The following is a 14,589-nucleotide window of genomic DNA, read 5'->3' as shown; positions in this document are numbered from 1 at the left end:
TAAGGCGCACCCAAAAGCCTTGATTTTCTTCAAAAGATCACCCTGCGCTTTATACATCGGAAAATACGGGATGTAAAAAAAATCAGTGCTGTAAAAAAACACCCCCCCAAAAAAAACAGTATCCGCGTGAAATTATATACCGTATTTTCCGGTGTATAAGGCGCACCCAAAAGCCTTGATTTTCTTCAAAAGATGACCCTGCGCCTTATACGCAATTACGCCTTATACGTGAAGTAATATGGAGCCACAACAGGTCTTGCTACTACTGTCTGTCTATACATGTTATAATTGGAAAAAAATATTAATAATAATAATTCATTTAATTTCTAAGCACCTTTCAAAACTCTCAAGGTCACCTGTGCGGTAAAAACAAACACTCACAATATCGGAAAGTTAGACACTAATAGCCAATTGCTGTATTTTATTATTATTCTAATTATTTTAATTCATTTAGGTTCTCTCAACCCCCCTTTTATTTTTCTTCTAATAATAATAATACATTTCGTTTATAAGCACCTTTCAAAACTCTCAAGGTCAATTTACAGTAACAGGATAATTTTTCTCTATAGGTGAGCAGCGGCAGCCACACGCGCCAGCGTTCGTGACTCAAATAGATAGAAAGCTGGCTAGCTAGTCAATCGATAGCTGAGCTAGCTAGATAGCTAGCCAGTTAGATAGCCATATAGCTAATAGATTCCTTGCTGACTAGCTAGTTATCTTCGTAGATATCTATTAGCTATATGGCGATCTAGCTAGCTATCTATTAGCTAGTTAGCTAGTTTTCTATCTATTTCACTTTCAGGTTGAGTGAACGTTGGCGCGTGTGGCTGCCGCTGCTCACTCACAGAAAAACCTATCCTTTCATTGTAAAGTGATCTTGAGCGTTTTGAAAGGCACTTAGAAATAAAATGTATTATTATGATTATGATTAGATATCTTATATATAGCACATAGATAGCTATCTAGGAAGCTAGCTCGGTAGCTATATAGCTGGATAGCTAAATGTAATCAATGTCTGCTTTTTATTTATGTTTTAATCGTGAAAAGTGGCACTTTTTACACATTTATTTTCGAGGGAATGTGATTAGGGTGACACGTTGGCCCTTTGGTGACAATTCTCTTTCAAATCATGTCGTGTTTCTTCACCCGGTGGCAACTAACTCATCCAAGTCATGTTTCACTAACCGATATCTAACCAACTAATGTACTAACATCCTAAGTCTTCATCATTGCTTTTATTTATTTTTATTTTTTTATGTCCATCCTTATTAACAACCTTTTTTTTGTTTTGTTCACTATTCTTTTGATTTCCTTTCTTCCTCCCCTTTTTTTCTGGAAAGCAATCAGGCATTGGACACGCTATGGTAAACAAACTACATTGTCTGGTAGATATCATTCTTATTGTCTTTTTTTTGGGTTTGCCGTGTGTTCCCTCCCCCCCTCTCTCTCTCTCTCTCTTTTCTTTTCTTTGATTCGTTCTTTTTGAGTTCCATCCTAGACACTCTTATCAAAAAATGAGGAGATGGGTTTGTATTACCAGGCAATTTTTTTTCTTCACTTCTGACCTGCCAACAACCTTTTTATTTACCCTCACAATTCCCCATCCTGTTTATTTTTGTGGGTCACTTTAGCGTTGACTCCCCCCCCCCTTTATTTTGTTTTTCTTTCTTCACTTTTCTACAGATTTCCAATCAAAACAAAATTGACTCCTTTGCCTTTTGCCAGGGCACATTTTTTTTTTTTTTTACTTTTTTTTTTCTCCTTGATTTGTTCACACAAAAAGTCCCCATTTTTTGTGAGGACTGTCGTCCAGAACTGACAGAAGCTTTCCACAATCGCAGCAAAACGCCAAGCCCCCCCAAAAAAAACAAAACAAAAAAAAAACCCTCAAACTGGAAACGCTGAAACTTTTATTGCGGGAGCTCTGACAGTTGTTTCCAACTCACTCTGGCGCATGGCATGCCCGGACCACATCGCCATCATCTTTCAATGCAACCCCATAATAACCACTAACACATGTCTGTGTAAGCTCTCAGTCGTACAGGAGTGGTCCATCGATGAAAAGGTTTCTTCAGCCGTCATCTGTACTTCTTTGAAGGTGTCGGACGTTTGGCTTCTTATCTAAGAAGCTTCGTCAGCAAACTAAAATCTTACTGGTAGTTTCAGCCCTATATATATCCCTACACAAGCTATTTTCAGAAAACAGCAAAATCCTTCCCTTAAACCGCCATGATGGGGTGAGGTTCAATTTGGATCGTTCGTACAATAGTCTGCTTAGGCAACATAGGCTTAGTTATGCAGATGAGGTGATACCTGGGAAACACAAGGTGCGGCACAATGGCTGACGGACTAGTTTTCGGCGGAAGAACACCAAACCGCAACAGCACCACGGTGGCTGCTGGACTAGTTTTCCACACCCACTTTCTTTGAGTGAACTCAGTGCAGATGTGGTTTGTTATCGAGTGGGTACTTTTGCTGTTTTGGGACCGAAAAAGACCCCACCATAGGTTAGTGTTAAGCCGAAGAGGACACAAAAAAAATTACGGTCAAGCAGAAGAAGGAGATCATTGAAAAATAGGAACGAGGTGTGCGTTTGTGTGACTTAGCGTCCCAGTAGCAGTATGCTAAGTCGACCATTGCTATAGAAGCAATCAGTGGAGCCGCAGGAAGTAGTCCTCTGCTCCCCCCATCATGAGAGCAGGGAACAATCATAGCAAAGTCCGGCACCGCCACGTCTGGATAGTAGTGATATATATATAGGGCCGAAACTACCAGTAAGACTTTAGTTTGCTGACGAAGCTTCTTGGATAAGAAGCGAAACGTCCGACACCTACAAAGAAGTACAGTTGACGGCTGAAGAAACCTTTTCATCGAACCACTAACACAGTAATTCATTCATTCATTCATTCATTCACCCCCTTTCATGCATCACTTTTCACTCATTTTGCCCTCCTTGTGTGTTTTTGTAGCATGCTGGTGTCGGAACGTCTTTTCTAACCCGTGACCGCCTTTATCCCTGGGTCCATAAGCAGAAAATTTTAAAGAATATGCATGCTAATGTAGGATTTTTTTTGTTTTATTTTTTGGTTGTGCTCACGGCGACCAAATCACCAGCAATTGATCCGAAATCAGCGCTTGCTATTCTGAGGAAATATTTGAATATGGACCTTGGTCTTGAATGTGCATGACAGTCTGCGCCTTGTGTGGGTTCCCCCCTTGGCCCACCGCTCCCCTCCCAAGCTTTGTCCAGTGCCATTCAATGAATCCTATTAAAGACGTCCAATTCATTTTCTAACAGTGACTGCTTTGGTTTGCAAATGTGCTTTAAAAGCCCCCCCCCCCCTTCCCATGTTTTGCATGCTTGTATGTGTGTTTATATGTTTACAAAAATGTACGAAAGAGAGGGGAGCGTGCCGTGCCGGGCGAATTTGTGTGTGTGTGTGTGTCAACTGTATTTGCGTGTCTGCAATTACGAGACAAATCCCCCTAAACCTAAGACAAGTGTTATCAATTTGTCCTTGGTTTGAACATTGTACTAACCCTTCCCCCAACCTAAAGTATCCAAACCAAACCGATGATCCATTTTCTTACCCCCCCCCCCCCCCACATCAAAGATAAAGAAAATATGCCTCTGCCATATTTTCTTTACCTGTCCTGTGAATCCCCCCCACAAAAAAAAATCCATTAACCCCCTAAAAAATAAAACGCTGTCTGGTTTTAAAAAAAAAAACGATCGGGTTTAAAAATCAAAACGAAGCACCCCCGCCAAAAAAAAAAATCCCAAAATTCCTCATTTCAAATGCAGACCAAGGAAGTGTTTGAAAACGCAGTACGACATCACATCCCGGATTGTAATTCTTTGGTATTGGCTATGTCTGACCCCCCTCCCCCCTCCCAATAGGTGACTATATCCGTGGATGGGATCCTCACCACTACCGGCTACACCCAAGAAGACTACACCATGCTGGGCTCTGATGATTTCTTCTATGTGGGGGGGAGCCCCAGTACCGCGGACCTTCCTGGCTCCCCAGTCAGCAATAATTTCATGGGCTGCCTTAAAGAGGTACGAAACCCCTCCAATGACGATAAACTCCCCCCAAAAATACAATTGATAATACAAATATCCATATTTAACCATTTCCAGCACACATAACGGAAATAATCTGACTGCTATGACCTTGCCGGGCGGTCAGTTGTTTTGTTTGTGACACTTGAGGGAGGCGTTTTATTTGAGATGTGGCGCTCATTAAAACGTAGAGGACGAATAAATAAAGTAAGGATAACTCCTGTTTAGGTTTTGGTCTCATTAGACCGCGGCGGGTGGATGCGTTTACGGACGCTTTAGTTTACAAACTTCTCGCTTTACGAACATTAAATTCGTGAGAATATAATCTTGGCATACAAACTCGTTTTCGGGAAACATACGTAGCGCCACAATGGCTGGCGGACTAGTTTTCGGCGGAAGAACACCAAACCACATGGTCGAACAGCGCCATGGTGCCTGGCGGGCTAATTTTCAACACCCACTTTTTTTGAGTGCACTCAGTGCAGACGTGGTTTGTTATCAAGTGGATACTTTTGCTGTTTTGGGACCGAAAAAGACCCCACCACAGGCTAGTGTTAAGACAAAGAGGACACAAAAGAAAATTACGATCGAGCAGAAGAAGGAGATCATTCAAAAACACGAACGAGGTGTGCGTTTGTGTGACTTAGCGTCCCAGTACCAGTATGCTAAGTCGACCATTGCTACGTGTCTCGCACAGCAATTGACCATGTGATGGCACCACAGGGTGGAGTTTGCGAGCCATTTCCCCTCCGAGTCTCTATTTAACATTTTGAATGGATTTTGACTTACGACCATTTTGACTTACGACCGTTTGGTCAAAACGGAACTCGTCGTAAGTCGGATGTTACCCGTATATATGTATATAATACAGTATATATATACAGTAAAGTCTCGTTATATCGATATCGGATATATCGATAGTCCCGGTTATATCGATACTATTTCTATGCACGCACGGAGAAAATTACATTCAAACAGGGTCGGATATATCGATAGTCCCGGTTATACAGTAAAGTCTCGTTATATCGATATCGGATATATCGATAGTCCCGGTTATATCGATACTATTTCTATGCACGCATGGAGAAAATTACATGCAAACAGGGTCGGATATATCGATAGTCCCGGTTATATCGATATTTTTCGGACTCCCTTGAATATCGTTATAACGAGACTTTACTGTATATATATATGTGTGTGTGTGTGCCCCCCCTGCCTTTTTTCACGTTTTTTTCATTTGTCATTCTCTTCCTTGATATGTAGGTTTCAAATCTTCAGATTCATTCAACGTCTCATTTCAGCCATGCCTGTTTTGAGTATTGCTTGAAAAAAAAACATTGACACCCCAACCCAAATGGTGAACCAAACACGGCAATAAAATTGAATCAGAAAGAGCGCTATCAGCATGATTTTTAAAAAAAGGGGGGGGGGAAATTGATTCACTTGAGGTGTATTGTGAGCAGAGAGGCCCTCCCAGGGAACTCGTTTCATTGGACGAATGTGCAATTATAAAAAGTCTAAGTCTGGGTGCTGCGGTTTTCTTAATTGGCTGGAAAGCGCACGCATGCGCCGTTGTGGGGATGGCATCCTCAAGCCATATGGTGCCATATTATTATTATTATTATTCCCGTGAAATATGCACACAGGCGTCGGTTCCCCCCCTCCGCCATGTGAAACACGGTCTTGTCACGTGCAAGAAAGACCACTGGGCAGGCAGCCGTTGACGGCACGCTGTCATCGCCTTTTTTTTTTTCCTCCCGCACGCCATCTTCGGGTTGTCTCGGGGCACCCGTCGATGGTCGCAGAGTTGCCGAGGGGCATCTTTGTGACAGACGGGAACGTGCGCTGACAGCAAGTATCACGAAAGAGAAGCAATGTGAGGACTAAAGGTGTTGAAATGTCACCGGGGTAGCGAATCAAAACAGAGGTTTGAAATCTGTCGTTGGTTTATAGAAAACTTAAAGGACAACCGGCACCATTTCTTTGTTTCCTAACTGACATCAGAAAAACGTTTTATAGCATCTAAAATACCCAAAACACGCAGGCTGATATTTTTAGTCAAATGCAAAACACCAATAAAAATGAGTTAAAGGGTCCCAAATCTACTTCAAAATGACCTTGGAGATGCCGAGTTTCAGAAGGTCCCGCCCCCTTCTTAGTGACATCACGGCAGGACGTCTTGCCTTGCTCTGGAATCAAAACAATGGCTTCGGATTCAGAGAAGATTCTTTCTTGTTACTCATCCAGTTATGAATATGATTCAAATAGTTCTGAAGAGGAAAGCATAAATGTTTGCAATCAATTAAAGAAGACCTTCCAGATCAATTCGAGCCGTAAGGACTCCAATGTAGCGTCCCAGAAAATGCACAAGATGGCACCCAAGCTTCGTTGGAAATGGGCTGATTTGTCTACTGGGAATTTGTGTCAACTAGTATCAAATAGTAGTCTTGGTGCAACACACAACGATTCACCAAAGCATTATGTGTTTTCCTTCTAATTTCGCCTTCAACACGAAGTTTTCAGACCAAACAAAATACCCAAAATGCATTGTGTGTCGCTTTCTCGGTCAGGGGCGTTCCTTCAGTGACGTGACGTGAGCACTCGTCATCAACTCATAAACAAAACTTCCTGAATATTCAGCGCCAGTCTTAAAACATAAAATATATCTATATGCGGTTGAATCTTTGTAAAATACACTCAGTAGAAGTCATTTGAAGTCATTTTACAAATTATGGACGCAACTTGTCCAGAGGTGTTGGTTGTCCTTTAAGTGTTGAAAGAAATATGTGTGGAGAAAAGAGGGCAAGAGGAGTTTTATTTTTTAAGGAACGCCACCATATTTGGGTTAGTCACCATATTTTGCATGTTTTGCCCTGAGATAAAAATGCAAATGCAACCCCGTCCTTAGATTATTATTTATTTTTATTTTTTAATTTCTGGAGGGCCAAACAATGAGTCATGCGAATGTATGACTGTCCTCCGCCAAATTCCAAGACTGAATTACTATCGGCCATTTTAAAATAACTATTTACTGAGTTGATGTTTTTGGATTGCATTGGATTGAATTGGATGTACCTTTATTTTTCTCGCAGTGGAGAAATGTACATTTCACGACAGCAAAGTTATCAAAGTAAGAGGAAAGGAAAGAAAGAAGTAGAAAAACAAAATACAGGAGCTGCTGGAAAGGTCATGGCACCGACCAAAATATTTAGGGTTAAAAAGGCCAACATTTTTTTTTTTAAATCTGTTTTAATCAAGTTCCCTGAAATGCGCGCTAAACTTGTAGCTTATCGCTAATTGTCAAGACAAAGCCTCGAGTCAGTTTTAAAATGTCCTCCTATGTTCTAATGAATTATTCCACAGAAGAGGCGTGCAACATGCATAATTTAGGAACACTATCATGGAATCATGATTGTTTTTTTTTTTCCGTTGACGAAGATTTTTCGTTCCGTAAGCGACAGCTCAATTGGACTCGGACGACACTCATTACGTGACACGTGCGATGCCGGCAATCGCGAGAAACGCCGCCACGCGCTGGATAATGAATGGAAAGTGTGGAAAAAAAACGAGAGACGACGGCGTGATGAAAGCTTCGAGATGAATGAAAATGCTGATGGAATCGGACGGCGAACTCGTGCGGAATGCCGAGTGTTGAAATGAACTCATTTTAATAATATAGCAAAAGCCCCCCCCCCTCCAAATAAAATGGCCACTAACGACTATATTGCTACGACAACGCAGTCTAAGCAAATTTTGGCTAAAATTAACGAGACTTGGTTATTGTTTTCACGATTTGGCTATTTTGGAACGGCGTGAAAAGTAAAATTGAGCGACTTCACAGAATTTACGATCTTCATTTAGCTTGCAAAAATGTAGCGTACCGTTTGCGGCTTTTGAAGGAGTAGTGGATAAATCAAATGTGCTTTTTTTTAAATCAGTTTTTATCATTCGTCATACTTATTTGTCATTCACGCACACTCACATGCATATATATAACTTACTTACAAACTTAATCAGTTCCCAGAAAGTGTGTAAGGTGGAAAATGTGTCTTCCAAACATTCATTTCCCATAGGAAACCATTGAAATTAGAATAATCCGTTCCCAGGCCCCCATAAAACATGATTTTCTACTACATACTACAAAACTAAACTACACAAAATATACCTTATTTTACATACAATAAATGTGCTTTTGTATTGTAATTAAAGAAACAAACAGTACTGTATAATAAAGTGGTTTCATTTACCTTTGTTATGGTCATTAATGGCTTGATGGAATGGAGTGGGAAGAGGTGGAAGGGAGGGGGTAACTGTTTGGAAGGAGAGTCACATTTCATTAGCCTATCTTTCATAGGTTTAGTTGTATTAAGTTCATCCTGTCTACTTGATATCTAATTTAAACAAACCACGTATGCCACGCAGAGAAACACTGCCACCATGGCGCTATTCGGCCATGTGGTTCGGTGTTCTTCCGCCGAAAACTAGTCCGCAAGCTCCATGTGTTTCCCGAAAACTAGTTTGTATGCCAAAATTATGTTATCGCGAATGTTCGTAAGGCAAAACGTTCATTAGCTAAAGTGTTCGTTAGCCAAGGTGTCACTGTACTGCAAACACTGATGAACACCCTCTTGGTATCTTTGCATCGTTTGAGTGAAATCCTCCTTTTCTTCATGAGCATCAGTGCTGCATCAGCATCTGTAGTTTGGGGGTGGTGGGTGGGGTGGAAACTCATCTGAAGTAGATAAGGGAGGGATTCTTAATGTGTCGCATGTGTGCTCGTGCGTTTCCATGCTATGCGCTTTCCCAGGCCTAATCAATACGCCATCCGAGTGCAGAGATGGGGGGGTGCGGCATCTTGGCGTTATGGAGTCGTTACACCCCCCCCCCCTCTAGTCTTATGAATGGACCCCATAAGATCACTGATGGGTCAAAGGATGCCATCGGGAAACGTGGCCCATCGTCATCTTTTATTAGGGCAATTCAATCGCTTTAATCAAGAGGGAAGCCGAAAATAGGCTGTTGGAATCCCTTGTAAAAATCAATGGCCGCCTGCCTGATTGAATGTGATTGTTTTGAAACTATTTTTTTTTTATGAGTGCATAACGCTTGAGAGTTAATCTGGTGCGGGGCTAAAAAAAAATATTCCTTCTATTGCTGGAGAAAATATTTAAATGGAGGCAAGTTTTGGAAACTTTCTTTGAGTGAGTTTACAGTGACCATCACAATACTGAGCTGCATTAAAACGTGTGCCTTTCATTTCCTATTCATGTATTATTCAGTTTCTTCTTTTGCCCGAGAGTAGACTTAAAGCTTGCCGAAAGGGGGGGTTATCTTGTTTTTGCATCAGAATGTAAAAAAAAAAAAGTATTTCGGAGCAAGAGAGTAATGCAGTCTTAATGGTGCTTCAATCTGTTCACATTTTAAGCAGCGGGGAAGCTGCGGTTGCTAACTTGCTAATAATGCTGTTAGCTATCCCGTTTGTGTTGTCGAACGACCCAAAATAATAATAATAATGATAAATATTTTGTATTATTATATTACGTATATTATTATATATTATATATTATTATAAATATAATGTCCACATTAGTATTATACTTATCATAAAAAAAGTATTATTAGTATAATAATAATAATAATAATAATAATAATAATAATAATAATAATAATAATAATAATAATAATTAATATTATTATTATTTGGTACTATTAGTATTATGAATATAATAATAATAAAAATAATAATAATAATAATAATATATGCTATTATTATGACAAATTATTATTATTATTATTATTATTAGTAGTAGTAGTAGTAGTAGTAGTAGTAGTAGTAGTAGTAGAAATATAATAATAATAATGTCAGCATTATTATAATATAAAATATTGCAAATTTCTCCATTGTGGGACTATTAAAGGCTTTCTGATTCTGAATTATTATTACTATCGTTATTATTATTATTATTATTATTATTAATAATAATAATAATAATAATAATAATAAATCGGAATCATAAAGCCTTTCATAGTCCCACAATGGGGAAATTGGCAATATATTATATTTACTATAATAATGCTGACATTATTATTTTTTATGTATAATACTACTACTACTATAATATATAATATATATTTTTTTTTATTGTATTTTATTTGTATTTGTATTATAATTACATGTATAATAATGCTGACATTATTATCATAATATTCATAATACCTATAATAGTCCAAACTTTTATTATTATTATTATTATTATTATTATTGTTATTATGGTGATTAAGGTGATTATGATTATGATTATATTATTATTATTAGTAGTAGTAGTTGTAGCAGTATTATAATAATAATAATAATATTAAATAAATACATTTGAAAAATATTTGTGTAATAATAATTTGAAACAAGGAGGAGTTTTGTGAGGTAGATTTTCTGCTTACAACATTGATTGCTTGTCGCCTGCCATGGTTATTAGTTTGTGTGCAGACAAAAAGTACGTATATTGAAACAACAAATGGCACGCAATGGTTTTAAAGCATTTAATCCTTCCAATCTCACCATTTTGTCTCTTTTCAATACCCCCATCCCCTTAAAAATTTACATCCAACAGCTTTATTCTTTGTTTCCCCCATTTATTCATTTTTTTCTTCTTTGCTTTGCTTCATCATCTTTTTTTTTTTTTTTTTTGGCGTTTGGGTCACCTGTGCTGATTTGCTGTCAAATCTTCCAGGATTATCAGTAATCCCGCATCAGTAAAATCTGTTTGCTGACAGCTGTGCCCGCTGTGACGCCATTGCTGTTTTTCCTAAACACACACACACTCACATACTCTCACACACACGCACACAAACACACATGCATACACACACTGCCCTACATACCAGGAAAAGCCTGTCTTCCTCCACAAAAAAAGAGGGACATTAATTTTCCACCTCAGTGCTTTCCAATGATAATCTACTGTGCTTTTATTTATGTATTTATTCATTTTTAGTAACATTTTGTTGCATTCAAATGTGATAGGAAAAATTCATACATTTACGGTTGATGGTATTGCTTGTTTTTTTTTTTTGCAAACTATCCTCCGCTGAGTCATTTTGAATGAACTGGTCTTCACAAATTTGCCTATGACGATGGTAAAAATTCATCATCAATGGACCAGGACCAGAATGTTGATAATAATAATAATAATAATCCATTTAAATTCTAAGCGCCTTTCAAACCTCTCAAGGTCACTTTACAGTCACAGGATCAGTTTTTCTGTGGGTGCGCAGCGGCAGTCACACCCACCAGCGTTCACTCAACCCGGAAGTAACTCAAATAGATAGAAAGTTTGCTAGATATACAACAGATACCTAGCTAGATAGCCAGTCAGTTCGATAGTGAATAGATAGCTAGCTCGATAGAAAATTGCTAGGCAGATGGCTAATAGATAGCAAATAGCTAGCTAATAATAATAATAATAATAATAATACTAATAATAATAATAATAAATTTCATTTGATGCTAACGTATTGATGCTAAATTATTCGGGTATTTGGAGGCTTGATTTTTCATGTTCCTCACCTTATCCATTAACTTTTTTGTTCTAGGTGGTCTACAAAAACAATGACATCCGTCTCGAACTGTCCCGCCTGGCCCGGATTGTGGACCCAAAAATGAAACTTCAGGGCGACGTGGTCTTTAAGTGTGAAAACGTCCCGACGCTTGACCCCATTAACTTCGAGACTCCCGATTCCTACCTGGCCTTGCCGAAATGGAACACCAAACGCGTGGGATCCATTTCGTTCGACTTTCGAACCACAGAGCCCAACGGCTTAATACTTTTCACCCACGGCAGAGCTCAGGAGCGACGCGATGCTAAGTCGCAGAAGACCAACAGGGTGGACTTTTTTGCCGTGGAGCTTTTGGACGGATTGCTGTATCTCGTGTTGGACATGGGTTCCGGTACCATTAAAGTGAAAGCGACGCAAGCTAAAGTCAATGAAGGCAGCTGGCACCATGTGGACATCCAGAGGGACGGTCGCTCGGGTAAGAAAGCGTCTTTTTAACACCTGCGCAGTAATACGACACATTTTTCCGAAAAAAAATATGGGTATTCGGCTTTTGGGTTGACTTTTAGGCTGAACCTAAAATTCACGCAAACCTTTAAATGAACATCATCCGACCTTCTAAACTTTTCAATGCACGCCCACGGTCCCGACAGTTTTTTTTTTTTCTTACAAATATCTACCATATTTGTGACTAGCTAGTTTACTATTGTAAACTACTGCACCATGCAACTTTGATCCAAATACCCGGAGAAAAGCCACCTGTAATTACACTTTTTGTTGAACTGTGCTGTTTTTTCCCCCCCATACAAATATTTACCTTATTCGTGACTCCATGTATTATTGTAAACTGCAACACCATACGACTGTGATCCAAATACCCGGAGAAAAGCCACCTTTATTACAATTTTTGTTGAAGTGTGCTGTTTTTTTTCCTTACCAATATTTACCGTATTTGTGACTAGCAGCATTATTGTAGACGAAGGCACTATACGACTTTGATCGAAATACCCGGAGAAAAGCCATCGATATTAGAATTTTTGTTGAACTGTCCCATTTTTGGCGTTCCTTACAAATACCGTATTTGTGACTAGCAGCATTATTGTAGACGATGGCACAGTATGACTTTGATCAAATACTGCCACTTTTTGTTGAACCGTCCAAATATGTACAATAGTCATAACTAGCAGCAAATACCCGGTGAAAACCCAACTTTAATCCAATTTTTGTTGAAATATTCAGTTTTTTGTATTATCTTAAAATATTTACCATTTGTGACTAGTAGCACTATTGTATCCCGCTGTACAGTACGACTTTGATACAAATACCCAGACAAAAACCACACAAATAAATTGTCTGTCTCTTATGGCATCACTACATCGCCACAATGTTCGAGAGCAGCTCAAACAACACATCTTGTGTTTGCATCACATCCGCGTAAAAACCACAACACTTTTTTTTTTTTACCGTGTTAACTTTGTTTCCTGATTTATTGCAACAATAAATCGAAATCCTCTCCGGGGGGGGGGGGTCCATTTGTCCATATGCAAGCTTTCAGATCATAGCAGACGGTCAACTACGCGCAAAGTATTTAACAACAATTCCATTAGAGAAAAGGAGAAAAGGTGTTTGTAACTTTCGTTGCCTTAAGCTTCCAAGCCAATGCAATCTCCGCGTTATGCGGGTAACTCTGGAGAGTTTGAACCTTTTATTGTAGCGTTTGCGTCATCTTTAATGATGAATCTATCTTCCTCTAGGCATCATCTCCGTAAACAGCCGCCGGACACCTTTCACAGCCAGTGGAGAAAATGAGATCTTAGACCTGGAGGGGGATCTTTATCTAGGTGGTCTCCCCGACAACCGTGCGGGTTTTGTCCTCCCCACCGAGCTGTGGACCGCCATGCTCAACTACGGCTACGTGGGCTGCATCCGGGATCTTTTCATCGACGGACGCAGCAAAGATATCCGACAGATGGCCGCCTCGCGGAACGCTACGGGCATCAAGTCTTCCTGTGGTAAAATGACGGGGAAACAGTGCGACAGCAACCCGTGCAAGAACAGCGGACTGTGCAAGGAAGGCTGGAACCGCTTCATTTGCGACTGCGTGGCGACCAGTTTCTGGGGCAGCACTTGTGAAAGAGGTCAGTCTAATTTTCGGTTCTGATAACCCTAAAACAGTCGTGTCAACGTTGGTGCTGTTAAAAGTACAGTGATAACTTGGCTTACGAACTTAATTGGTTCTCAGACAGTGGGATAGGCGAAAAGTATTCATCCCAAAAATTAATTTCCCATAGAAAACCATTAAAATGAGAATAATCCGTTCCCAGGTCCCCATAAAACATAATTTTCTACTTTCTAATTTTCTAAGCCTTAAAACGACACAAAATATACCATACTTTATGTATAATAAATGTGCTATGGTATTATTATTAAAGAAATAAACTATATATATATTAAAATGTGAATTTGACCGCTAGCTATTGAAAAAATAAAAAATAAAAAAAATGTGGCCAATCCAATTAGAGTACTCCGCGGAGATATTACAATCTTAACCTCCTGTACTTTAAAGATAACAATAATAAGTGCAACGGCGCCATATTGAAATCAAAAACAGCAACAACAAAAAACTAAATAACAAATAATAATAATGCTAACAAATAATGTGACACAATGTTAAAGACACAGACCGCCATTCAATTTTAAGCACCTTTTGCACCCTCTTTGTTGCATGGAAAAGGTCTAGATGAAAAAGGATCAAAAGCGTCCTTTTCACCAGTGGATCAGGGACGTCATGGTGAAATGTGCACGTCTGCTAATTATTACAAGCGAATTGTTGAAAGCAAACACGAAGCTGTAGCATCCATTGACGAAAATAGATTTTTTCATACAATGTTAATACACGACGTAAATCCGCTTCGATTCCAAGCTGCGGCAGTTCCTCATACGCCTCTCTTCTCAATGTCAATTCCTCAAGAGCA

General features: G+C 39.3%; 1 protein-coding gene across 12 annotated transcripts in view; it reads left to right on the top strand.

Moving 5' to 3' along the window:
* The window catches only part of nrxn3b (neurexin 3b), a 181,692-nt gene that overhangs the window by 49,388 nt on the left and 117,715 nt on the right, over window positions 1-14,589 (top strand). For 9 of the 12 annotated variants that reach the window (XM_089022743.1, XM_089022744.1, XM_089022740.1 and 6 more), the window contains 4 exons: window positions 1,341-1,385; window positions 3,902-4,063; window positions 11,654-12,092; window positions 13,369-13,752. In XM_089022743.1, coding sequence (XP_088878869.1) covers window positions 1,341-1,385; window positions 3,902-4,063; window positions 11,654-12,092; window positions 13,369-13,752 — 1,030 coding nt within the window. The remainder of the gene's footprint in view (window positions 1-1,340; window positions 1,386-3,901; window positions 4,064-11,653; window positions 12,093-13,368; window positions 13,753-14,589) is intronic. The other 3 variants (XM_089022745.1, XM_089022742.1, XM_089022738.1) reach the window with 2 other exon arrangements.

The sequence above is a fragment of the Hippocampus bargibanti genome, linkage group LG19 (assembly GCF_051943395.1).
Source record: "Hippocampus bargibanti isolate YZ-2025 linkage group LG19, ASM5194339v1, whole genome shotgun sequence".
Classification (NCBI taxonomy): domain Eukaryota; kingdom Metazoa; phylum Chordata; class Actinopteri; order Syngnathiformes; family Syngnathidae; genus Hippocampus; species Hippocampus bargibanti.
The sequence above is the reverse complement of the archived record's forward strand: the minus strand, read 5'-3'. Positions and strand labels throughout refer to the sequence as shown.